Source organism: Macaca fascicularis, chromosome 17, assembly GCF_037993035.2.
Source record: "Macaca fascicularis isolate 582-1 chromosome 17, T2T-MFA8v1.1".
NCBI lineage: Eukaryota > Metazoa > Chordata > Mammalia > Primates > Cercopithecidae > Macaca > Macaca fascicularis.
Genome location: NC_088391.1, coordinates 101842256 through 101868304, shown reverse-complemented (window position 1 = coordinate 101868304; position 26049 = coordinate 101842256). Strand labels below are relative to the sequence as shown.

General features: G+C 50.6%; 1 protein-coding gene across 3 annotated transcripts; it reads right to left on the bottom strand.

Moving 5' to 3' along the window:
- Positions 1 to 1864: 1864 nt before the first annotated feature.
- TEX29 (testis expressed 29) lies at positions 1865 to 25721 on the bottom strand. Of its 3 annotated transcripts, none has more exons than XM_045377495.3 (5): positions 25445 to 25721; positions 18466 to 18576; positions 4706 to 4775; positions 3303 to 3478; positions 1865 to 2392 (listed from the first exon to the last, which is right to left on the bottom strand). In XM_045377495.3, exons 1-5 carry the CDS (start codon positions 25500 to 25502, stop codon positions 2343 to 2345), a joined length of 465 nt encoding a protein of 154 aa, XP_045233430.2. In that variant the 5' UTR covers positions 25503 to 25721; the 3' UTR covers positions 1865 to 2342. The 3 variants fall into 3 exon arrangements, with proteins under 3 accessions (XP_045233430.2, XP_005586325.3, XP_073877562.1); XM_005586268.5 differs by having other exon boundaries at positions 1865 to 2014; XM_074021461.1 differs by lacking the exon at positions 18466 to 18576.
- Between the last annotated feature and the right edge of the window lie 328 nt (positions 25722 to 26049).

Here is a 26049-nt window from a genome sequence, read left to right as displayed (position 1 = left end):
ACCAGGCCTGTTTGTTTGTGTCTTTGGGTTGTCCTCTCCGAAACTGACTCTGAGCTTGGCCATGACTAGCTGTGCCCATGGGTGCCCGCCAGGAGTTCTGTGAGAAGCCACTGCCTGCAAGGCACTTCCTTGGCAGCTCTGTCTGGCCCTCGCCTCACCCAGCAGGGCACCAACTGTGCAAGGGCAGGGGCCCTGGCCTGTGCAAGGTTGTCACACATCCAGGCCACGGCTGGCTGTCCCTCATGGGGCCACATGCCCACCAGCCTCACTTGTACTTAGGAGCTCTGGCCCTTCTCCTGGGGGTCCCTGGCAGGAGTAGTCCCCAGGGCCCCATCCTCTTCCCAGCTGCAACCTGAACTGCTTCCCTTCCTTCATTCCCTATCCCACCACCCTCAGCAGGGCCAGTCCCGAAACCTCACACCCATACCCTACTGAGTCACAGCGGCTTCCCAAACCAGAGACCCCAGGTGACCCCTAACGTCTCTGACGAGCATCCAGTCCACCAATAACCTGGCACTTTTTTCAGGCTGGATCATGATTGTTTTCAGGGAAGGGGGCAGGGTTGAGGGCTTCAGCAAAAGGGCCCACAAAGGTAGATGTGTTCCACCCAGTAACTAGCTCTCCAGTGACTGAGGAGTCATCAGGGGAGCCACAGGCATCAAAGACCCAACTGTCCAGGAAGTGTGGCTGCTGGGAGGCCAGGAAGCGTGGCTGCTGGGAGGCCAGGAAGCGTGGCTGCTGGGAGGCCGCTCCATGCGCCACTTCCTCCTACGGACGAAAGCTCTGAAGTAGGCGTGCCTTCAACAAACTTGGGGCTTTAAGTGTTATTTTGTGGGGGCATCCATTCTGCCTCATCTCTGCAAGGGATGGTCTGGGCCACACTGGAAACATCTGCCAGGTAGGGCCACCGAGCCCCATCTGCACAGCTCTATCATGACCACCATGCGGCCAGGGTGCACAGAGAGTACCCAGGTGCACTCTATGAAATACCGGCTCTCTGGCCCTTTACAAAAAGTGTGCGGACACCTGATCTACACCAATACAAGAGCCCGATTGGCCTAAAGCCAGTGAGGTGCCCGTGAGAAGAAAGGGGCTAACAGCAGGCCCATAACTTCCCCCCGCAGGAAGCCCTAGAGCAGTGCAGACCCTGGGCCAAGCCCATCAGCAGCTGACAAGGTTGACCAGGCAGAAAGCGGATGAGGGGCTTCCAGAGGCTCATGCAAACTGATTTCTCATCTATATACTCCTTGGAGCAGGATGTGTCTGGTCTATCTGGATTGTTTATTATCCTTTTTCAAAGCTGCAATGCGTGGACATAAGGGCCACAGTTGCTGGGTAGAATGCACATTTTCGAAGTGAGAAAATGCAGCCTCCAAGATCCGTGGGCTGCCCTGGGCCAGCCTGGGGTGCCTGTGAGCATCCGTCGGCCACTCTGGGACTGAGCGCACTGCCTTGCATGAGGGGCTCTCAGGAAGCTACGGCCTACACTTTGGGGCCTCTCAGATCCAGATCCAAATGCTGCTCCTCCCTTGCGGCATGACCAAGTCCTAGCAAAGCCAAATGCCAGAGTCTTGAACCGCCTGTGTCCGTGTGGCAGCCCACTCTTGGTGAAAGTGCAGCCTGCCTTCTGGAAAGTACCCATGGCAGCCCTGCAGCCTCCCCACACAACCATGACCACCCTGCGACAACACCACCTTGAGCCCGTGCTGTGAGCCCCCATGGTGTTAATATTAGTGACAAGCAGTGCCATTAAAAACTGAAAGTTCCGGCTCCCACTCTCCTACCCCACAGGCTTTCTCTCTCCTAAGATAAAAATATAGCAATGGATAAGCAACATCAGACGAGAAGCAATTTTCAAAATACCTTTATTTTTTTCTCATTGGGTGGTCATTCCATCACACTGTTAACAGTGCACCTGCTGTACCATTTCATTTGGATAATTCTGCCAATCTCCACTTCTTCATGCGTTTCAGTCAGTCCTCAGTTTCTTCGGTTTCTGCTATTGTCACTGTTACTAGATTTTTAGAAAAGAAGAATTGTTTTTTCAAATGGAATATTCAGCAGTCCCAAAAAGATTTCATCAGGGTCTTTGAACCCATCTACAAGGTGTCCGATTGTCAATGATTGACTCAAAAGCCAGTTTTGGGGACGGCCATATGCTGCCCCGTGTTTCTCCGTGCATTCCAGGGAAGAAGCATCTTTTTAAGACAGTAAAACACTCTTCCTTCCACATCATCTCGCACACAGGAGGCTCCCTTAACCCGGCAAACATCTGTCCTGCAGGAAAGCCTCATTCGCACAGACGCAGACTCGGTTAGGGGCCAGGCATTCCAGATCTGAAATCAAGCGTGGGTCGCCCTCTTACCCTGCCTCCTGCTTTTCCTGATGGTCCCTGTAAAGCCAAGTCTACTTGGTAACAATGGATAAGTCCAGGCCATTCGTATTCCTGTGCAAACATCTCTGAAGATAAGGATTACCATTTGAGATGTTTCTTTCTCTAACCTGGCAGGATGCTGATCTAGGAAAAGCAACCAGCAACCTCCCAGGGCCCTCAAAGCAGGTAAACCAACATACAAGCAACTTTCCTTCCTGGAAACCGAGGCAGGCATAGAGTGATCATCCACCTCTCCAATCATGACCACCACGCGGCCAGGGTGCACAGAGTACCCACGGCAGCCCTGCAGCCTCCCCTCACAACCACGACCATCATGCGGCCAGGGTGCCACAGAGAGTACCCACGGCAGCCCTGCAGCTTCCCCTCACAACCACGACCACCATGCGGCCAAGGTGCCACAGAGAGTGCCCACGGCAGCCCTGCAGCCTCCCCTCACAACCACGACCACCATGCGGCCAGGGAGCCACAGAGAGTGCCCACGGCAGCCCTGCAGCCTCCCCTCAAAACCACAACCACCACAACCACCACGCGGCCAGGGTGCACAGAGAGTACCCACAGCAACCTGGCAGCCTCCCTGCAGGAAGTCACCTGATCAAATGCGCAGGTTCTTCGGGACTCTCGACCCCTCCCCAGGAGCCTCCCGCACTAACACGGAGGGCCCCGCCAGAGGGTGAAATGACAGAGAGGCAGCAGGGGACGGGAAGGGGGAGGACAACACTCACAGAGGGAAATCTGCAAACCTGAACCTCCAGTGTTGGGTACATTCAAATTTTGAACAAACTGCAACACTGATCGCTGAGGTTGAAGGGCCTGTGTAGATGCCGAGCCCCTTTCCAGGGAAGGTCTCCCAAGGGAACAGAACCACGCCCACAACCTTAGGCTGAGGATCATTCCAGAAGCTTCTCACCATCATCCTTGTCCGCGTCACTCTTCATTGAGGGCCGAGCACCCGGAGGCCCAGGACTCGGAGGCTTCAGCCCTAATTTGCTGCTGGATGAGGCCACCTTCGCCTTTTTGCTGGACTTGTGTGGCAGCGCGACATCCGTAGGGACGGCCCTTTGTCTCCTGCTCTCCCGAACGACTCTAATGGGAAGAGGGTTTTATCACAGTCAGGGAAGTTACAGATGGAAACTCTCCAGGTCCCCCCTCCTGCCTGCCAGGACATCCCTCTGAAAACATAGGTTCCTGACCATGCATACTTATTTTTTAAGGTAAGTGCTTTGCTGTAATAGTTCTCATTTTTGTTTCTTTCTCTCTCTCTCTCTCTCTCTCTCTCTCTTTTTATTTTTATTATTTATTTATTTATTTGTTTGAGACAGTTTTGCTCTGTCATCCAGGCTGGAGTGCAATGGCACAAACACGACTCACTGCAGCCTCCACCTCCTGGGCTCAAGTGATCCTCCCACCTCAGCCTCCCAAAGTGCTGGGAGATTACAAGCATGAGCCACCACATCCAGCCTCATTTTAGTTTCTCGTGCAGGCTCCAAACAGATGATCGTATGAGGCAGCTAAACTCCCAAAAACAGCTCCGGGCGGGGGAAGGTGTGTGTTGCACTCCAGGCTACTGCCGGTTCATCCTCATGATTAACACACATAAGACAGCATATAGCACCACTCATGGTAGGAAAATGGCTTTACTCATTCCCTGACAAAGAGACTGGAATAATTTCAGGGGCTTGTACGCACGACACAGAGTGGGCTCATGGCAAAGGTGACTGGCCGGGGCGTGAGATGCTGGATTCCAGCCCTGCCCTGGGGACAGCTACCTGCTGCCTTGGCCCCCAAGGTCTGCATTTCCTCACCATTAAAATGAGAGGGAGTAGACTCATCTCTGAGACGTCTCCAAACCCTGACACCCTGCAATGAGGACGAAGGCCACAGGCCAAGAGGTGCAGGCAGCCTTGGCTTCAGGGGCTCTGGAACAACTGGGAGTCTGAGTTAGAGCCGCACTGCCCCATCCATCAGCCTTGGGACCCCCTCGATACTGCTGCGTCAATCATCCCAATCTGGGGACAGGAAGAGCACTTACATCGTCAGTGGCTGCGAGGGCTGAATAGGCTGAGCAAAGCACTTAGAGTCTTAGGTGCTCACTAAATGTGGGTTAGGATTGTCATCAAGAAGCACTCTGGAGATCAGTGGGGTCCTCCCTACCTGGCCAGTTCCCATTCCCAGGCTCACAGAGAGCTGTTCTCAGTTACCCCAGCAGCACCAAGCCCAAAGGAGCCCAGTCGGGCGGGAGGCTGCGGCCAGGAGACGTGAGCCCCCTCCTCCCCACCCTCCTGATGAAGAACGAAGAACAAAGGGACCAGCCTGTAGATGATGGTGATGACGAAGGCCCCAGCGACGATCACAATCAAGGCGGAGAACACGTGGACGTAAACTGAAAAATGGTGGGATTCGAAGTCATTTCGATCCAGGTAAATAGAAAAGGAAGAAGAAGAAGAAAAGGCAACCCTCCCAGAGTGGGGTGTGGGCCCTCCCGGCACTGCTGCCCATGGTCAGCCCTCCTCGCCCACCCTCCCCAGCGTCTCCTGGAGACAGCTCTGTGGACATCTCCAAAGGCCGCTGCAGGCAGATGAGGGCTCCCTGTGAAAGGCAGCTCCAGGTGGTGGTCAGTGCCACCCAGAAGACACCTTGTGACCGCCCTGACCCCCGGGAGGGTGTGGAGAGATGGCGCTGGCTCCTGTCCCCCGGGGGTGCGTGGAGAGATGGCGCTGGCTCCTGTCCCCCGGGGGTGCGTGGAGAGATGGCGCTGGCTCCTGACCCCTGGAGGGGCATGGACAGATGGCACTGGCTCCTAAGCCCCGGGGGTGCATTGAGAGATGGCGCTGGCTCCTGACCCCGGGGGGTGCGTGGAGAGATGGCGCTGGCTCCTGACCCCTGGAGGGGCATGGACAGATGGCACTGGCTCCTGAGCCCTGGGGGTGCATTGAGAGATGGCGCTGGCTCCTGACCCCCGGGGGTGCGTGGACAGATGGCACTGGCTCCTGACCCCCGGGGGTGCATTGAGAGATAGATGGTGCTGGCCCCTCTGTTCCTGCTGTGCTCCCTGGAAATGGCTCCTCAATGCCCAAGTCAATTCCTCCCCTAAACTGAATACAAAGAAAACACTTATTGGATCATAGACAAATCCCACTGGTCTTGACTGGGCTTCTTTGTATTAAAAGAGGCTCCTGTTAGGCTGGGCACGGCGGCTCATTGTAATCCCAGCACTGTAATCCCAGCACTTTGGGAGGCCGAGACGGGCGGATCACGAGGTCAGGAGATCAAGACCATCCTGGCTAATACCATGAAAACCCATCTCTACTAAAAATACAAAAATTAGCCAGGTGTGGTGGTGGGCGCCTGTAGTCCCAGCTACTCGGGAGGCTGAGGCAGGAGAACGGCATGAATCTGGGAGGCGGAGCTTGCAGTGAGCCGAGATGTGCCACTGCACTCCAGCCTGGGGGACAGAGCGAGACTCCATCTCAAAAAAAAAAAAAAAAAAAGAGTCTCCTGCAATCCCCAAGTTTCCTGTGCCTTCTCCAACCCACCCTCAGCAAAAGTCGAGCCTCCCCAGGTGGCCGTGAGGGGCAGCCCCACCACCCTGGGTTTCCCTGCGTGAGTGTACTCCCAGCCTCTCCAAGGCAGGGGTAACTGGGAGGAGGAACTGCTCAGCCCCCTCTTGAGCCTCTTTCTGGGGGGCTGCCCACTGCTCAGCAGGCAGGGCCCTCTCTGTGCAAGAGGCCTGCGGGGCGCAGCACTGCCCAGCACTGAGGGCTGATGTCTGGATCTCCGTTGGCTCATTGGTTCAGGACTTGGCCCCCTCAAGTCCTAATATTTGTACATGAGCATCACTCCTCTCAGAGTCCTTGGTCAAATAATATCCTCATCTACTGTTTGTTCTTCTACATTCCTTCCATCGGGTTGATGTGAGGAATTTTTTAATGAATGCAAGTAAAGTTCTTAAGTGCTTGACTAATCACATATACACAGTAATTCTTATTGTTGTTATTATTATCAATATTAGTCTTTTCTCTAATTGCTTTCTTACTCTCTCAAAGAAACTGGCTGACTTGCAAATGCCTAGTGCAGGTGACATGATTTCCCTCAATTCCCGCACCTCCCCCTCCTGCTAAACCACTCCCAAGAGTTGTGAAGCAGTAACAACACCATCAGATGTAATTTTTCTGGATGGTGTGTGAGTTTGCCAAGGATGCTGTAAGAAAGCACCATGCAATGGGGGACTTAACACAATAGAAATGGATCATCTCACGGTTCTGGAGGCCAGAAGTCCAAGAACAAAGCGTCTGCTGGGCCGTGTTCTTTTCAAAGGCTCCTGGGAAGGGTCCTCCCTGGCCTCTTCCTAGCATCACAGCAGTCTCTGCCCCTATTGTCACATGGCTGTCTTTCCTCTGTGTTTCTCTGTCTCCATGTCTCTTCTCTTTACAAGGACACCAGTCATTTTGGATAGAGGGCTCACTCTACTCCATTGTGATCTCATCTTACCTAATTACACCTGCAAAGACCCTTTTTCTAAATCAGGTCACATTCACAGGTACCAGGGATCTGAACTTCAACACATGCATTGGGTGTACCCAATTCAACCCACCCCAGAAGCGAGGCCACAGGTGCAGAAAAAGTGGCCTCCTGGGCACACGAGCCAGCTTCTGACGGGATCCGTACTCCCTGGACTCATCGCAGGGCCACCAGCAATGGGTGAGGTGCCCAGGATTCTTTCCATGGGGACTGAAGTCAGAAAACTGAGAGGGGGTTGAAGCCAGCTCGTGAGGGTAACCCAGATCTTTGATTTGCCTCATACCGAGGTGACCTCGGTAAGGAACGGTGAAGTACACAATGGGCGCTCGATGAGAATTTCTCACGGAGAGGCTGGAGGAAGGGAGTGAGGCTTGGGGTTGCAAGCTGTCAGATAACAGGCATGTGCACGTACCGAGGAGCACACTGGGAAACCGCGTGTCGAAGGTTCTCCCAATCAACTGGCTTATTTCTTTAAATGAGGACTGTCCCGTGGAAACTTGCTTACCTGAGGAGGGGAAACAGTGGGGCAGACTCACCTCCAAATATCCGGGGCTACCATAACCAGCTTCCAGGATGGCCTCCGGATTCTCACCTCTTGGTATTTATACCCTAGATAGATGTTCCCACACTGAACAGTGCTGATCCCTGGAGCCAAAGGAGATGCCAGAGTCTAACCCCCGAGGCCAGGTGAAGAAGACATTGCGCTTCTGCCCTGATCTCTCTTGGGCCACTGCTCTGGGAAAGACTGCAGCCCTCATGGTGAGGAGAAGAGGCCTCCTACAACACCTGGTACCAACTTCCAGCAAAGTGAGTCATCTTCCTGTAACATCTGGTATCAACCTCCCAGCAAAGTGAGTCATCTTCCTGTAACATCTGGTATCAACTTCCCAGCAAAGTGAGTCATCTTCCTGTAACATCTGGTACCAATTCCAGCAAAGTGAGTCATCTTCCTGTAACATCTGGTACCAACTTCCCAGCAAAGTGAGTCATCCTCCTACAACATCTGGTATCAACTTCCCAGCAAAGTGAGTCATCGTTCTGTAACATCTGGTATCAACCTCCCAGCAAAGTGAGTCATCTTCCTGTAACATCTGGTACCAACTTCCCAGCAAAGTGAGTCATCTTCCTGTAACATCTGGTATCAACTTCCCAGCAAAGTGAGTCATCCTCCTACAACATCTGGTACCAACTTCCAGCAAAGTGAGTCATCTTCCTGTAACATCTGGTATCAACTTCCAGCAAAGTGAGTCATCTTCCTGTAACATCTGGTACCAACTTCCCAGCAAAGTGAGTCATCTTCCTGTAACATCTGGTACCAACTTCCAGCAAAGTGAGTCATCCTCCTACAACATCTGGTACCAACTTCCAGCAAAGTGAGTCATCTTCCTGTAACATCTGGTATCAACTTCCCAGCAAAATGAGTCATCCTCCTACAACATCTGTTACCAACTTCCAGCAAAGTGAGTCATCCTCCTACAACATCTGGTACCAACTTCCAGCAAAGTGAGTCATCTTCCTGTAACATCTGGTATCAACTTCCCAGCAAACTGAGTCATCTTCCTGTAACATCTGGTATCAACTTCCCAGCAAAGTGAGTCATCTTCCTGTAACATCTGGTACCAACTTCCCAGCAAAGTGAGTCATCTTCCTGTAACATCTGGTACCAACTTCCAGCAAAGTGAGTCATCTTTCTGTAACATCTGGTACCAATTCCAGCAAAGTGAGTCATCTTCCTGTAACATCTGGTATCAACTTCCCAGCAAAGTGAGTCATCTTCCTGTAACATCTGGTATCAACTTCCCAGCAAAGTGCGTCATCCTCCTACAACATCTGGTACCAACTTCCAGCAAAGTGAGTCATCTTCCTGTAACATCTGGCACCAACTTCCCAGCAAAGTGAGTCATCTTCCTGTAACATCTGGTATCAACCTCCCAGCAAAGTGAGTCATCTTCCTGTAACATGTGGTATCAACTTCCCAGCAAAGTGAGTCATCTTCCTGTAACATCTGGTACCAACTTCCCAGCAAAGTGAGTCATCTTCCTGTAACATCTGGTATCAACTTCCCAGCAAAGTGAGTCATCCTCCTACAACATCTGGTACCAACTTCCAGCAAAGTGAGTCATCTTCCTGTAACATCTGGTACCAACTTCCCAGCAAAGTGAGTCATCTTCCTGTAACATCTGGTATCAACTTCCCAGCAAAGTGAGTCATCCTCCTACAACATCTGGTACCAACTTCCAGCAAAGTGAGTCATCTTCCTGTAACATCTGGTATCAACCTCCCAGCAAAGTGAGTCATCTTCCTGTAACATCTGGTATCAACTTCCCAGCAAAGTGAGTCATCTTCCTGTAACATCTGGTATCAATTTCCCAGCAAAGTGAGTCATCTTCCTGTAACATCTGGTACCAACTTCCCAGCAAAGTGAGTCATCTTCCTGTAACATCTGGTATCAACTTCCAGCAAAGTGAGTCATCTGAGACAGCAAGACTTCAGGTGACTGCAGCCTCACTTGGTATCTTGACCACAATCTCACGAGACACTCAAACCCAACCATCCAGCAAAACCTCTAAGTTGCTTTAAGCCACAAAGTTTTGGGGTAATTTGTCACACAGCAATAGAGGATGGATCTGAGAGGTGGCCTAGAGATTGCCCAGAGAATCTGCACTTAAATGCTGTTCAACAAACAGAATTGATTGAATCGAAATGCACAAATAAAGTGAAAGGGTGAATTAAGAGCGTTCATGAGGCAAGAAGGTAACCCTGAAATTCCTGAACTCCAGGAAATGTTTTATTCCTTAGTATGACTTTGTGTCTTAGCTCATGGAATAAATTCAAAATTATATGAGTGAAGTCCTGTTGAAGAGACACACATATGTAGTCAGTGTTTTAGTATTCCACTGTCAGTATATCTCCCATATCTTCATATGTGCTCACGTTCTTCGTCATTGATGCCAAGCTCCTAAAGATGGAAACTCAACCTCAATGATGTGCTCTGTACAGTGTCTGTCTAGCAACACTATTTATTACAGACCATGTCTTTGGCTTATCATGAACCACAAAGTCTGGTTTATCTTTCAGAAACAGCAGCAATTGAAGAAAGGATTACTGTCTTTAAGAAACGTCTTGGTAAATGTTCCCAAAATATAGTTAAACAAAAGTTTTGAAATCATCTCAGCAAGTCCCATGAAGAAACTTAAGTCAGATACTTAGAAGAAATGACATGTTAAATAACATACCCTAAATCAAGACCGAAGAATGAAGGCAAGTCTTTCTCTTTGAATTCCCAATTCTTTCTGAAAGATCTAATGCTAATTCCCCAATTCATATTCCTAATAATACAGATTATGCCATAACACAATGTGCACTTCAAACCAGCCAATTTAAGAAGTTGGTGAAAGGTTTTCATAACATGGAATTATGTGCACAAAGAGCTCATAATACCCTGTCACTGAATACTACAACTTGCACAGTACAAAGGTTCATTCGTCATTTTGAATGAGAAAGATGTCAAAGAAATGAAAAGTAATGTGAGGGCACAGTGAGAGCCCCAAGGCAGGGCCCACTGCCCAGGCTCTTCCTACAGGCCCGAAAGAAGTCAAGAGTCAAAAAAAGCACAGCCACACAACACAGCTATTAAAGTTAGAATGATGGAAAGAACTTAATGGCTGCTTCCATGCAAAAATGATATACTCCCTTGCAAAACAGCGAGCCCTCTCCAAGTCAAAAACATTCTTGAGGGCCTGTGTTCTCTTCTGGGTTTCTTGTAACACCAGTCATGAGTCTGCTATAGGGATTAAGACTCACTTTAAAAATGGATGACAGGCATGCGGCGACTGTTCTAACTAAAGCCATGTGCGACATACATGCCAACATTTACAAACAGGCCAGCACCTGCACGGTACTGATGAAAAGGTGCTCAGAGGATGGGAGAGATGGCAAAAGCAGCAGCAGTAGCAGCTTGGACGTGCGTTCCCTTCCTAGCTGTGATCTTCCTGGAGTGATGCATTTACACCACGTTACACGGTTGGATCTCTGCTTCATTGGGATGTGAGGAAATTGGGATCATTAATTATTATATGGAGAAGACTGAAAGAATAAACTTAAATACCTTTTGGATGCTAATGTTTGCCACTTTTAGGAGACTTAAATGGTAAACTTCTCAGAAAAACTAAGTGGTATAAGTGCCTTGGAATCTGGAGTTCTGTAAGAAGTCCAACTCTATGATGGAAATGAACTGAGTGCGACTGTGAGCATCTGCTGCTCTCTGCATATGCAATGTGAGCAGCAAGCCCCAATTTCACAAAACAAAAACAAAATGATGACAAGTGCCAGTGCAGCAAATCACGGCCAAGTGAGCACCCACTGCCATGAGCTTGGCTTCAGGAGTACTGCCACATGCCCCAGAGGATGAGCTGCTGGAATGAAGCTGTATGAGAGGCTGTTCCACACCGGAAGGCCTGGAACCCAAAAAGATCTTCTCAAGTAAGATTCTGGCTAAAGGGCATGGGTTTTACAATGAGACAGGTAAGTCAGGTGAAGGATAATGGATTCCTTCAGGAAAAAGCACTACCTGTTGTTGTAACTCTCATTAACTGGTTATGTACAACTGGACTAGGGCTTCAGTAAAGCCCATAATTAACTTTCAAGATGATATCAGCAAAAATGGCAAAGCAAGGACCCCCCCACCCACCCCGCCAATTTCTTCCCCCATAAAAACAATGAGAACACTGGTAAAAATCATCAGATGAAAGTTTTTCAGAAGTCTGGAAATTAACCAAAAGCTTGTGGAAATCTGTTTATTTGAGGCAAACAGCTGAATCTCAGTAAAAGAGCAAGCTTGGGCTTTTTATCTAGCCTTGTTCCCATCTCTCCTGCCCACCCTCCAGCTCCATGGTAGCTTGAAAATCAGCAGTCTGTAATCATGGTAAATCCAGCAGCCTGGCAGCCACTGCAGGGGGCAGAACAGGGTGGGAGTTCCTTCACGGGGCAGAATAGGGTGGGAGTTCCTTCAAAGCCCCATTGCCAGAGAGTTGTCATGATTTGATCTGTCTGGTGCTTCCTTGGAATATCATCTTTATTTGATCTGAGCTCATTCGGTGAGAACAGCTTTTTCCCCAGGCATTTGTTATAAATAATCAGAATCAATTGAATATCGTTTTACTGGCTAAAGTGGTGGGTAGCAGTTGGGGGAAAACAAGAGGCTAACCAACAAGCTTAACATGAAAATCTGGGAAATGAGATGTGCATAGAGAGCTTTGAAATGCTCTGACACATTCCTGGGAATCTAGAGGGTCATGGACATGTCCAGTGCTGTGGGCTTTGCAAGGAAAGACCTATGGTGGCCCTGGGACCTCACCTCTGGCTGACTTAAGGATCTGCATAAGCAGGAAGTGAAGGCTAAGGCAGAGCTAGAAATATTCTGAGTTTGTTGAAGGTGTGCCTCAGCATGCACACAGAACTCCTCTGCAAAGTCTGAGAGGCTTGTGTTTCCAGGCATCTAAGAAAATTTTTGTCTGGTCATTAGCTAACTAGTAGCTACTCAAGAAGAGTTTTTAGTGGTCACACACCATAAAGAATAAAGACTTTACTGATTTAGTTCAGGAAAGTCATCAAACAACCACAACAACAAACAGCAGCAACAATAAAACCTGGGGAGGTGAAAGAACCCGATTCTCAGAGGTGCTATATTATCAGACCTAAAATGTCCTATTTTCAAGAAAGAAAAATGTTAAACATACAAAGAAATGAGAAAGTATGGCCATACACATTAAAAATGCCATTAATAGAAATCATCACTGAGGAAGCACAGACGTTGGACTTACTTGACAAAGACTGTAAATCAAATATTTTAAGCATATTCAAAGAACTAGAAGAAATCATGTCTAAAGAGCTAAATAAAAGTATAAGAATAATATTTCATTGATACGATTTGGCTCTGTGACCCACTCAAATCTCATCTGGAATTGTAATCCTCACATGTCAAGGGAGGGACCTGGTCGGAGGTGGTTGGCTCATGGGGGCAGTTTACTCCATGATAATCTCATGATAGTGAGTGAGTTCTCATGAGATCCGATGGTTGAAAAGTGTTTGGCAGTTACCTCCCCACAACCATGCTGCCATGTAAGACATGTCTTGCGTCCCCTTTGCCTTCTGGCATGATTGTAAGTTTCCTGAGGCCTCCCCAGCCATGCAGAACTGTGAGTCAATTAAACCTCTTTCCTTTATAAATTACCCAGTCTTAGGTAGTTCTTTATAGCAGTATAAAAATGACTAATGCATTCATGAAATAGAAAATATCAATAGAAATATAGACATTATTAAGAAAAGACCAAAAGAAATTATAGAGTTGAGAGTACAATAATAGAAATGAAAATTCACTGGAGATGCTCAACAGCAGATTTGAGCAGGCAAAAGAATCGGTAAACTTGAAGATAGGTCAATGAGATTATCCAGTTTAAGTAACAGAAAGAAAATATAACCAAGAAAAATTAATACAGCCTTAGAGGTCTGTGGGATACCATAAAGTCTACCAAATACACGTAATGAAAGTCCAGAGGCAGAGAAGAAAGATAAAAGAACAGAAAGAATATTTGAAGAAATAATGGTAAAAACTTCTTAAGTTTGGTTAACATTAATCTACACATCCAAGAAGCTCAGTGAACTCTGAGTAGGATAAACTCAGAGAGATCCATACCCAGACACCTGGCAAACTGCAAAAGACAAAGAATCTTGAAAACAGCATGAGAGAAGTGACACATTATATACAAAGGAGCCTTAAAATTTACAGCAGTTTCTCATCAGAAACCATGCAGGCCAGAAGGCAATGAGAAAAAACATTCAAAGGGCTGTCAGGAAGCCTATCAACCAGCAATTTTATATACAGCAACTCTATGCTTCAAAAATGAAGGGTAAATTAAGACCTTCCAGATAAACAAAGTCAGGATATTCATCACTGGCAAAACTTCTTTATAAGAAATACCAAAGGGAGTCCTTTAGGATGAAATGAAAGAAGAGTAGACAGTAAGTCAAATTCACATGAAGTAATAAAAGTCACCATTAAGGTGCTCAATAGATGCAGAAAAAGAATTTGAAAAAAAAAACCAACACCCTTTCATGATAAAAACACTCAACAAAGCAGGAAGAAGAGGAAGCTTTCTCAACTTGTGTGTTTCCAAGTTGTTTCTTGCATTTACTATTAATAGATACATGGCATCTAGTAAAACCCACAGTCACCACTGTATTTAATGGTGAAACATTGAAAGTTTCTCCTTAAGATCAGGAAAAAGACAAAGCTTCTGCCATTCCTAATTCTATTGATCATTGTACTGGAGGTTTTAGTCAGAAACTAGGCAAGAAAATGAACTAAAAGGCATTCAGATTAGGAAAAAAGAAGTAAAACTATATTTTCAGATGCCATGATCTTGTATGCAAAAAATCCTAAGGAATCAACCAGAAAACTAATAGAGTAAGCAAGTTCAACAAGGTTGCCATATGCAAAATCAGCATACAAAAATCAATTACATTTCTATATGCTGGCAATAGACAATCTTAAAATGAAGAAAACAATTCAATTTGTAATAACATTAAAAAGAATAAAATACTTTGGAATAAATTTAAAGAAGCTCAAGATCAGTACCCTGAAAAGTATAAAATATTGAAAAAAAATAAAGACTGAAATAAATAGACTACTCCTGTTCATGGACCAGAACACTTAATATCATGTTCAGATGGTAATACTTCCCAAATTACATACAGAGTCAACACAACCCCAATCAAACTGCCAAAGGACCTCTTTTCTGCAGAAACTGATGAGTTAAATTCGGTATGGAAATACAAGGGACCCATAATCACCAAAATAATCTTGAAAAAGAAGAACAAAGTTGAAGCACTCACAAATTCTGATTTCAAAATTTACTGCAAAGCTACAGTAATCAAAACTGGTACTGGCTAAGGATAGACATATAGATGAACAGAATAGAATTGAGAATCTAGAAGTAAACTCACTTTTATGGGCAACTGATTCTCAACAACGGTGTCAATTTAATGGGAAAAAAAGAATCTTCTCAACAAATGATGCTGGGACAACTGAATATCCATATGCAAAATAATGAAGTTGGAAACCTTCTTTGCACCAGATACAAAAGTTAACTCAAAAAGGATTGAAAGACCAAAATATAAGAGTTATAAGTATAAAACTCCTAGAAGATATTACAGGTATAAATCTTTGCAGCCTTGGATTAGGCAATGGTTTCTTAGATGTGACACCAAAGCACAAGCAACAAAAGGAAAAATGGAGAAAATGGACAGAAACTCAATAAAAATAAAAGACATAAGAGAATAATAGAAAGTATTTGCAAGTCATATTTCTAATAAGAGTTTAATATCCAGAATACATAAAGAGCTCATACAACTCCATAATAAAAAGACAACCCAATTTAAAACCGGACAAAGGACTTGAATAGACTTTTCTTCCAGAGAAGATATCCAAATAGCCCCCCCAAAAAAAATGCAATGATGGTGAACATCATTATTCATTAGAATAATACGAATCAAAACCACAATGAGATACAACTTCACATCCATTACAATGGCTATAAACAAAAGGACAACAACAAGTGTTGGTGAGAATGTGGAGAAACTGGAACTCTCATATGCTACTAATTGGCCTGGAAAATGGTCTAGCCACCTTGCAAAACAGTTGGGAAGTTCCTTAAAAATTTAAGCATAGAGTTAATATATGATCCAGCAATTCCACTCCTAGAAATATACCCAAGAAAATAAAAATCATGTTTGCACAAAAACCTATATACAAATGTTCAGAGCAGCATCATTTATAATAGCCAAAAAGTGGAAACAATCCAAATGTCTATAAATTGATAGATGAGTCAACAAAATGTGGCACATCCATACAGTGGACAATTACTCAACGATAAAGAGAAATGAAGTACTGATAGCTGCTAAAACATGAACGAAACTTGAGAACTATGTAAGTGAAAGAACAAGTCACGTGGTTCCATTTATATGAAATGTCCATAATACGGACGTCCATAGAGAGATGAGTAGCTGCCAGGGGCCAGAGAGAGGGAAGGATGGGACGTGACTGCTGATGGGCATGAGGTTTCTTTCTGACATGGTGCAAATGTTCTGGAGTTAATGGCGATGACCGCACCACTGTGAATATACTAAAAGCCACTGAATTGTATACTTTAAAAGGTGAATTTTATGGTATAGTATCTTAGTAAAAATAATAAATGAAGCAATTTCCAACTGATTTCATCTGGAGTCAGAGGAAGGTGTGGGATCCCGGGAATCCCAGAGGCTCCTGGAAGTGGAGGCTGGGACAGCAAGGGGTCTGGTCCTGAGTCTCTAAAGCCAAGATCTGCAGGAGCCGTCGTCCTCAGAAAACCTTCCCAACTATCAGTGGTATCCATTGTGACCTCTCGTTTGCCTCTGAGGAGCCAAAATTCATCTTGTTTTGATGAGGTGCCAAATCTTCACTACGAAGCAGGACAGACATCCTCCCTGGAGCAAGCCAGAATCCCGTCAGCACTTTCTTTCTTGACTGATTTTGTGCCCAGAATATCCCTTTCATCTCAGAAGAGCTGGCTTAAAGCTTTATGTCTGTGGGACTGGGCAGTCCCCATGTAATCAAACGGTCTAGCCTGAAAATGAATTTTAAAACTTTTTTCCTTTTTCTCTTGTTCCCCTAGTCTCACAATGCAGAAAGCTTACTGCGGAAAACTTTTGTTCTCCTTAGACTTAAAATACAGCCTTGAAATGTACTTTCTTTTCAATACCACGGCCTCCCTTTCTCACCACGCACCCCCTAGCCCCATGCACATTTTATCTAACTGTATGCTGGTATTTAATTATGGGCTTACTTACAAGTTCTAGGGGCTCATCTTGAGATAGACCAAGCGTAGAGACCCAGCTGCAAAATGCCAGAGATCCCCTGAAGGTGGTGAGTCTACAACCATCCATCAAGATGACGCCACCCCACGCTCCAGGTGGGCCACGGCTTGAGACAGCCACCGGAACGAGACCCTCAGATCTTGAGTAGCACCCCTCCACGTGCCTCCCATTCTGAGTTCCTCTTTTTAAGCCCCTCTCCCGAGCCTAAAGTTGGAAGCGCAAGTCAGCCACTTCCCCACTGCTAGCTTTGGAAATAAAGTCACTCTCCCTTCATTTGTTATGGGTTTTGCAAGCGGTGAGCAGCCGAGCTCACGCTTGGTTCCATCAGCAGGGCACTACTCAGAAATTTCCATCAGTCACTCATTCCCATCAGTCACTAACGTTTCCTGACTTTCTAAGCCCTACTAGGTACAGGGAATGAAGAGGACCTGGTGCCTGGTCTCTGAGGGCTCAGTCTAGCGGGAAATGCAGGAGAAAGAAGTAAAAGGAAGAAGAAATGGCCCTGAGCTGCACAAAGCCAGGGGCCTTTACTCACTTTGGGGTGCTGGGGGTGGAGAAAAGAGTGGCCTAGGACAGGGAGGGTTTGGAACTCATCTCCAAGGAAGCCTAAAGCCGTGAGAGATCATCGGCCACATCCAGCATCTCCATCGTCAAGGGCTGCACTGTTCCCTCCCAAGAGCACACTGTGCAGGCCGATCCCCTCTATGCTGCTGTCCGCCCCTCCCCACGCAGCACAAAGAGCCCCTTTACCCTCATTTCCAAGAGGGGCCTCCACAGGACAAGGAAGGAAACATGAAGCTTCCCGTGGGCCTTGATGAGAGTTTGGACATGAGAAGACCTCAGCAGCGCAGAAGGCCAGCGTGCCCACAGGCGAGAATATGCCGAGGAGGTGGGGCCCAATGCCCTTCATGCGCACGCCATTCTGGTTTCTTAACTTCCTCCCACCTCCCTTTGAACACATTTTACAACTAGCCACGGTCCTCTGAAGGGCGCGCCTCCCTCCGGAAGCCTTCATGGGGATGGGGAGTGGCAGCGCCTCCAGCCCCCACACCCCACACACTGGGTGTCTGTTGTCCTCACTTCACCCCCGTGCTGCTTGAGGGGCTTGAGGGGCTACCAGCAGATCTTCATGTGTGGTCTGGCTTCTAGTCCAACGTTGAAGCCACCCACGGAGTCCCCAGTCAGGGCCAAGCGTCTCTGCTGTCCTCACAGAGCCCGTGGTGGACAAGGTCCACTCCACCCTGATGGGCTCACCCCACACCTCGCCACTGGCTCGGGCCCTGCCACCACCACATGTTTCTGCAGCACTGTTTCCTCAAATCCAGCCTCTGCAACCACCCAGAATGGCCAAATTCCTCCACGAAGGGGGTCTGCATCCGTCCCCGTCCATGCCCTGCCCAGCCCATCTGGGAATGGAACTCCTCTGGTGGCTTACTTCACATTCACAGGCCCTCCAGCTCAGACCCCACTCAGAGTCGACTGCCCCCACTAAGACGGAGCAGAAGAGTGTGGCCAGAGAACAATACAAAGGTGTTTCCAGCAAACAGAGACCCCGGGGAAGGGAGACAGGCATGGCGGCGGTCAGCATGGTCACCAGCTCCCTCAGCTTCCGCCGTGGGGTGGCCGGGATGCCTACTCACTGGGAACTGCTTTCTCGTAGCAGACGCCTTTGTAGAAGCAGCACCCGAGCTCCTTGCATCGGTCCCTGGAGACGTTGTAGTCACAAATGTCATGCAGAGGAATGTCACACACTGCAAAAGCACAGACACACACATGTGTCACCCCCGAAGACAAAGCAACCCCGCTCTCCGCTAAAGAACCTGGAAAGCGGTGTGGGGAGCAGCTGTGGGTTTGTGTTGTGGTTTTGTTTTTTTCTAAATTATGCATCATGCAAATCTTTATTTGAAACTAAGATCCAGAATGAATTAAATTTCTGAGCAAAATAATGTCAAGTTAATTACACAGAATAATGCAGGGCCCTCTAACGATTAGGAGATAATACGTTTCCGTGCAGCAGCGCCAGGCACGGCGCACGACAGAGCCCACAGAAGGCGCGGGGCTCACACAATGGGTACTTGGGAGTTCGGGAGGGAACGTGTAATTATTTCACACTTAAGCGTACGGGAGTTAGAATTAGCAGCATGGGCTGAGGATTATTTCAGAATTTTAAAACTTGAATCAAAAGGACAGAAAGTTTAATGCCGGTTTTGACCCAAAGGGGAGACAATGAGTGTGTGGTGCGCCCTGGGAGGCAAAGGAAGCAGGGCGGGGACCGCTCCTGGCAGACGGCCCTTTCCAGCAGAGTTCAGCAGCCTCACACATGTTCAGCCCCGAGGGATGCGGCTCCCTTCATCGGCTGTGGGCCCCTGAGGGACTGGGCTGGATGATGAAGGGGGTTCCTGCAGGTGAGGGCCCAGAGTGCCCACAGAGACCTTTGCTGGGTGGACTGCAGTACCACAAAGCCGGGCTCCGTGCCCCAGGCCAAGGCTGCACCCAAGCCACTGGGGGCCTTCCCCGGCACCTCTGTAAATTGTTCCTCCAGGACAGGGGCCGAGAGGGGAGCTGCCCGGCCTTCCTGACCCTTGAGGAACCTCATTTGTGCTCCTTGGGGTTGATTTAGTCTTTCAGGTTCTCCTTCCCAAGACACCCCCATTCCAGGTTTGCAAAAGCCGCGGCTGCAGCCCTCGCCCTCTGTCAGAAGCGTCCTGGACACGGGAGCCCTGCCGAGGCGATGCCCCACCTGCCAAGGTAGAGTGCACAGGGCAGGCCAAAGTCACCGGCTGCTGCCACCCTCTCCTCCCTCAGTTGCATGGGGCGGCTGTGTGTGGTTTGCGCTGACCTCCCACGTGGGGAGCAGTCGGGGGAGGCCGGGAGAGGCCCCACAGCAGCAGGCAGGTCCTACAGAGCCAGGCTCAGAGGGGCCTGCGATGGGTGACTGGTCTCGGGCTGTGGCTGGACAGATGGTCTCCCACGCTCTCTGCAGCAGCCCATGTGTCTACAGCGGGTGACTAGGAGGGCTCTGCTCCCAGGGCGTCCAGGTGCCACGGCCTTTTTCCTGGGGTGCGATTCCAGGATGGACACAGTGCCAGAACCTCACAGACACCACCCACCGGCAGCTCCCGGAGAATTCAGAGTCCACCACTGCCTCCGCTTTCTGACGCGGATGATGACAGCAACGGCACAGCAAACACCCGCCAGCGCCAGGCTCGCGCTGCCCACAGTCTCCTCCACCCCACCAGACACCCGCCAGCGCCAGGCTCACGTCGCCCACAGTCTCCTCCACCCCAAACACCCGCCAGCACCCGGTTCAGGATACTGCAGGCTCTTCCACCCCATCAGACACCAGCCAGTGCCCAGCTCGTGATGCCCGAAGGCCCTTACACCCCATCTGGGAAGATCCAGATGAAACCCAAGATCCCACGAGCTTGGACGCAGCGGAGCCGGGATCCACAGTGACCTCTGGCTTCAGGGTCCTGCTCTCACCACGGTGCCCAGCACCCTCCCCACCGTCCCCAGACGTGGGAGAAGCAGCCCCAGCAGCACAGGGACGTCTGCTCACAAAGCCAAGAGAACAAAGGTTTCTAAAGACTTGCGGTGACAGCGGATGTTTAATTTCAGCAAACAGCCTGGGCAGGAAATATGCCACTGAACGAGGCATTATTTTTATTCATAAAGTGATTTGTTTTCTTCAATATCACTCCACAAACGTTCTTACGTTATTTCTCATTTTAAAAATTCAGTCCCCATCGCATCTGACCGCCCAGCTGTCAAATCCGGTCAGTCCTCCCCGCCTCCTCCCCGCGTCCCGTTTTCCCTCCACACCCACCGTTATTTTCCCACATGCACCTCCACGACGTCACCATGCATTTTTAAAATCCACTAGCCCCTGAAAAGTCTCTCACACATTTCCGTTCCTAGCCTGGCCCTCCACCCTCGTCCACAACCCATAACAGGCTTTGAGGTTGGAGTGAGCTGAGGCTTTTTGGGCAGGGACCAGGTCGCAGCCACCAAGGGGACCAAGGTGCGCTTTCCACATGTTGGGGGGTCGGCAGGGCTGACACAGCTGCCAAAGGGGCCGAGGTGAGCTCTCCATGCGGTAGGGGGTCGGCAGGGCTGATGCAGCTCCCTGCTCCCTCTAGAAACATCACTGGCAGCTCGCCCACTGCACAGGTACTGGACGCCCAGCCACTGGCACCAGCAGTGGTGTCTCCAGCAGGCCCTCCACGCCCCCCCGCGCCATAGCCAGGGCAACTTGAGCCGGGGGCTCACTGCCTGGCTCTCTCCCTGTGCTCTCCCAGAGTCATGACGGCGCGGCTGGGAAGGAGGAAAGGAGCCATCGGCTGGGCCGGGCTGTGGGGACCGGGAGGCGCTGCCTCAGGATGGCAGGGCAACCGCGTTCCTCCTGATCTACTGAAATGAGACTGGGGTTAAATCAATCAATCTAAAGTGAGCAGAGGGCTTCCTGGGAGAAGCCATCCTGGCTCAGGGGGGCCAGGTGAGATGGGGGCCCGTGGAGTGAAGTTTCAAAGCTCGTCCCACGAGTCTGTCCCGTCACCCCATCTGCATGGAGAGCAAGCCCAGGAAAGTCACTGCTCCCCAGGGACAGTGGGGCTGCCATTCACTCCCTCGCTCATCCCACTTCCCACCGGCCACCACCTGGGGCTTCTAACACGCCCACGCCCGCGCAGCGGTCAATGTTCTGTTGTTTCTCTAAGGCTATGGTAAGTCTTTTCACTCCGCATTTTGCTGCTTCTGCAGCAGGAGAGGAAGGTTCAGGAGGGGCATGGTGCCCAGAGAGGTGCAGATCTGAGGCCAAGGCTTGCCAACCCAGGCAGCGAGGCGTCATTATTTTTAACATGACTGATGATCCAGGCAGCGAGGCATCATCATTTTTAACATGACTGATGATCCAGGCTGCGAGGCGTCGCCATTTGTAATGTGGCTGATGATCCAGGCAGGGAGGCGTCACCATTTTAAATGTGGCTGATGATCCAGGCAGGGAGGCGTCACCATTTTAAATGTGGCTGACAATTCCGTGGCGTTTCTACTTCTTGTGCTCCATCCACCTCCCTTCCCCTCTCTCTGTGAAATGCACACTTGCAGGAATTCTTCCTAGGGAAGGAGCCAAGTCCAGAGACTCTCAGGGCAGCGCCAAGTCCTCGATCTAACTCCCCATCGGAGTCCCTCTGCCACCTGGTTTCCCGAAGAGGCAGTCGGTTAGCAGGGGACAGACCATGGTTGCCTCCTGGAGAAGCAGCCGGCAGACTCAGCAGCCATGCCCTCATGGCACCATGGAGGCTTCCAGCACTCCTGAGGCTCAGCCTCCCTGCTGGGAGCTGCTCCCCTAGAAAGGCAGGCATCGGGCTGGCCTCCAGGGAACACCTCCAAGCCACACTGCCCGGTGACCCAGTAGAATGTCCCAGCTCCGGGTTCCTGGCAGCGTGGCCACGGACAGCAAGACCCGACCACAGACAGGTTTCCAAAGACAGTCCAGGCGGGAAGAAAACACAAGATTCTGAGTACAGTGGTGACAGGAAATGTGGCGTGGGAACTCCAGAGACACGCATGCGGTCACGACTGCCACCAGCACCCAGGACCTTCAGCAGGCCCGGCCTGCACACCCCTTTCTGTCTGCGAGCTGTGACACCACCCGGAATCTGGCTGCATGTGTCTCCACAGCAGATGTCATAAACAACGTAAAAATCTCTGAAACTGGAGACCCATTTTCTTGACACCGAGCTTGAAGCTGCGTATCAAGTTATCTTAGGACAGAAGACGCCAGTTCTCCCGGAGTTTGAGCATCAGAACACGGAAGGAGAGGTGAGGAGGAGGAGAAGGAGGAGGAGGAAGCTGGGCAGGGATCACAGCAGGTTCAGGGAGCTGACGTGGTGTGTGCAGAGGCTCATGTGTGTAGCGGTTCCTGTCTGGAGCGCGTGTGAACCATGGATGGGGATCTGGGGCATGCAGGGCCACGGATATGTCCACAGACTCCTGAGGAGAAGCCAGTGGCTTCGAGTCCCCGCTCTTTCATAAAAGTCATTCACAGAAGAACACACAGCGGTGTAGAAAGTGTATCACAGCTTAAAAGTGCTTTCGCGGAAACTATTTAGGGAGGGAGATGACATTAACCTTTAGGCAGCAGTTGACAGCAGGTGAGGCTGCATCACCCCAGTAAGGCAGAGCCTCCGGCCAGGGATGAGCAGTCCCGCACACACCTCTTCCCCAGGGACCGCGTGTCATCCTCCCATCCTCATTTCCACTCCTTCACCCCCAGGTCGCCCGCTGTCCAGGGCCATGAACATGGTGCCCCGGGAGCCAGCCTCAGGCCCTCACCTGCTATGGGGCTGTCTGGAGACCTAGCTGCCTCCTGTCCAGGATGAGCGAGTGTGGACATGGGGAAGCCCAGCAGGGCTGCAGGGAAGGGGAGGCATGCAGGGCTCTGCAGCCACATGGGGAGAGGCTGTGGAGCGGGTGGGCTTGGAGGCCAGAGTCTGCACCGCACCCGACCACACAGCCTCTTCCACATCTGCAAAGTTGTGCAGAGAAGGACAGGAGGAATTCCTCTGGGCTGCTTCTTGGGCTCAGACCCAGGGGTGGGCGGCAGAGAGGGCCTGAGCAGCAGGGCCATGGCCGGCCACTGTAGCTAAAGGTTCCAGCTCCCCACTTGCCCACTGAGGCCACCAGTGGCGCAGACATCTGAGCCAGCTCCAGGCCAGGACAACGCCGGCCTTGTCATTTCACAGCTTCCCTACACCCCTAAAGGAACAGAAACAGTCACAAAACAGCCACGCCACAGTCTGCAAAGGATGATAAGGACACGCTTATCATCCTGCATTAACCTGCATGCATCCTTTTATTAACCCTGCATGCGTCCTTCAGTCACGAGGACAGGCTGTGTGGGGACCACACAGGAGTGTCACATGCAGATGCCAGATGCTGGGGCCTGGGCACGGCCATGGCAAGGTGAGAGGACTCCAGCCCAGGGTCACCTTGGGCTGTGCCTTGGGTGACCTGGCACACCTGAGATGACCCCCACCAGCCCCATGCTCCCTGAGAAGGGGCGTCAGCCTCCAGCAGCCCCTGGCAGCCCCTCAGAGACGGGGTAGCCAGGCCCAGGAGCAGCAGCTTGTACCCACAACAGCTGCAATGCTTGCAGCCCTGAAGCAGAGACCAGGAGGGTGACCCCAAGGGCCTGAAAGAGGGACTGCTTTCTCCCCGTGCTTGCCCTGCCTACGGGGCCATCTTGCCAGAAGATGAGAGGGGCCACCCCAGCCGGCCACAAGAACATCCGCTCCCTCGGGGGCCCCAGGCGCAGGCCTCCCACTCTGCCCTGGGAGCATCTGGATCAGGAACTGCAAAGACCCCTCTTGTGGACACCCCTCTTCCTGTCCAAAGAGGCAGCTGCCCCCCGGGTGTGACAAAGCCTGGTGGCTGAGTGGCCTTGGAAAGCCTCACAGGCTGGCAGATGCCACACATTCCTGGCACCTGGGCTGCCCTCTCCCTCCGAGAGCTGCAGGGCCGGGTGCTCCTGTGGGCAGGTGCTCAGCGGCTGCCAGCATCTTGGCCAGCCTGAGAGGCGCTCCCTAGCCTACCCTCTCAGCAGAGGTAATAATCCCAAATAAGCTACTTTGTTTTCTTTTTCTTCCATTTTCTCGGTTTGTTTTTGAGACGGAGTCACGCTTTGTTGCCCAGGCTGGAGTGCGGTGGCACAATCTCAGCTCACTGCAACCTCTGCCTCCCAGGTTCAAGTGATTCTGCTGCCTTAGCCTTCCGAGCAGCTGGGACTACAGGCACCCGCCACCATGCCTGGCTAATTTTTGTATTTTTAGTAGAGACAGGGTTTCACCACGCTGGCCAGGCTGGTCTGGAACTCCTGACCTCAGGTGATCCACCCGCCTTGGCTTATCAAAGTGCTGGGACTACAGGCCACCACACCCGATCAATTTTCTTTTTTTTTTCTTTTTTAAAAATTATTATTATAATAAAAGCATCTCATGAATACAAGCTCAATTGAGAAAAAAACGTTCAAGTTGCAGGTAAACCTGAGCCACAGAAGGTGGCATCTCCCACCTCTCTTGGGGAGGCGCAAACTTCCAGAATCTTCCTCTTCTTGACTGTAAGTCACTGTCACCATCCCCCCCAATCTATGCACACTAACAGCACATGTGGGATAAGTCACATCCCACACTGGTGGTTCCTTCCAGCCCCAGTGGTGAGTGTCTGCCTTTGGGTCAGTCTCCTGGGTGGGGAAAGGGAAGGGGGAGCTTCTTCATTGCTGATAAATATTTTTCCTTAATAAAAAAGTCACTCCTACAATAAAAGTTACCAAGTTAGTTGAAGTGGATCTTCAGCACCTCATGGACGGAATGCCTTTGACCCGTGAACCCCCTGGAAATAGTTCAATGCGCTTCTTCAGCTAGAAAACCTCCGATTCAGGTGTATTTTGTAATACAATTTTCAAAAATGAAGACTTCACTGCGTTTCCCCAGGTTATTTTCTGAACACGCATTTTTCTGCCTTTCCCTCCTAACCAGGCCTGGGACCGGGACCCCCCGTCCGCGCCAGGGGCTGAAACGGCTCCTCCCCGCGCCGCCCGCACCGCGCGCCTTCCCTCCTCACCTGTGAATTGCTTCAGGAGGTGCGGCGGCGACTTCTTCACTTCCGGCACGTATTTCATTGCCGCGGCCACGGGCAGGTGACGGGGCGGAGCACACCCGGCGCACGGGGCGGTCAGACGGGGCCGAGCACACCCGGGGCACGGGGCGGTCAGACGGGGCCGAGCACACCCGGCGCACGGGGCGGTCAGACGGGGCCGAGCACACCCGGCGCACGGGGCGGTCAGACGGGGCCGAGCACACCCGGCGCACGGGGCGGTCAGACGGGGCCGAGCACACCCGGCGCACGGGGCGGTCCGCGCGGGCGGGGTCCGGGACGTCCGGGGCGCAGGCGGCTCGCACCAGGAGGGGGCGTTCGTCGACTCACCTGCGCCCCGCGTCCCAGGCGAGTCCCTGCAGCCACCCGGGCCTCTCAGTCCCACTCCACGTGGGAAACACCTTTTAGGTTAAACAACTGACTGCCGCTCACTGTGAGCTGTGGGACCAGACTGGGCACACCCCACCCCGCCCGCGCTGACATCACACAGCCCCGTGAGGTCACGTGGGCGTCACACAGGCCCTCGGAGCCATGCAGTGTCCACCTGAACACTGGCTGCATCCAGGACCAAG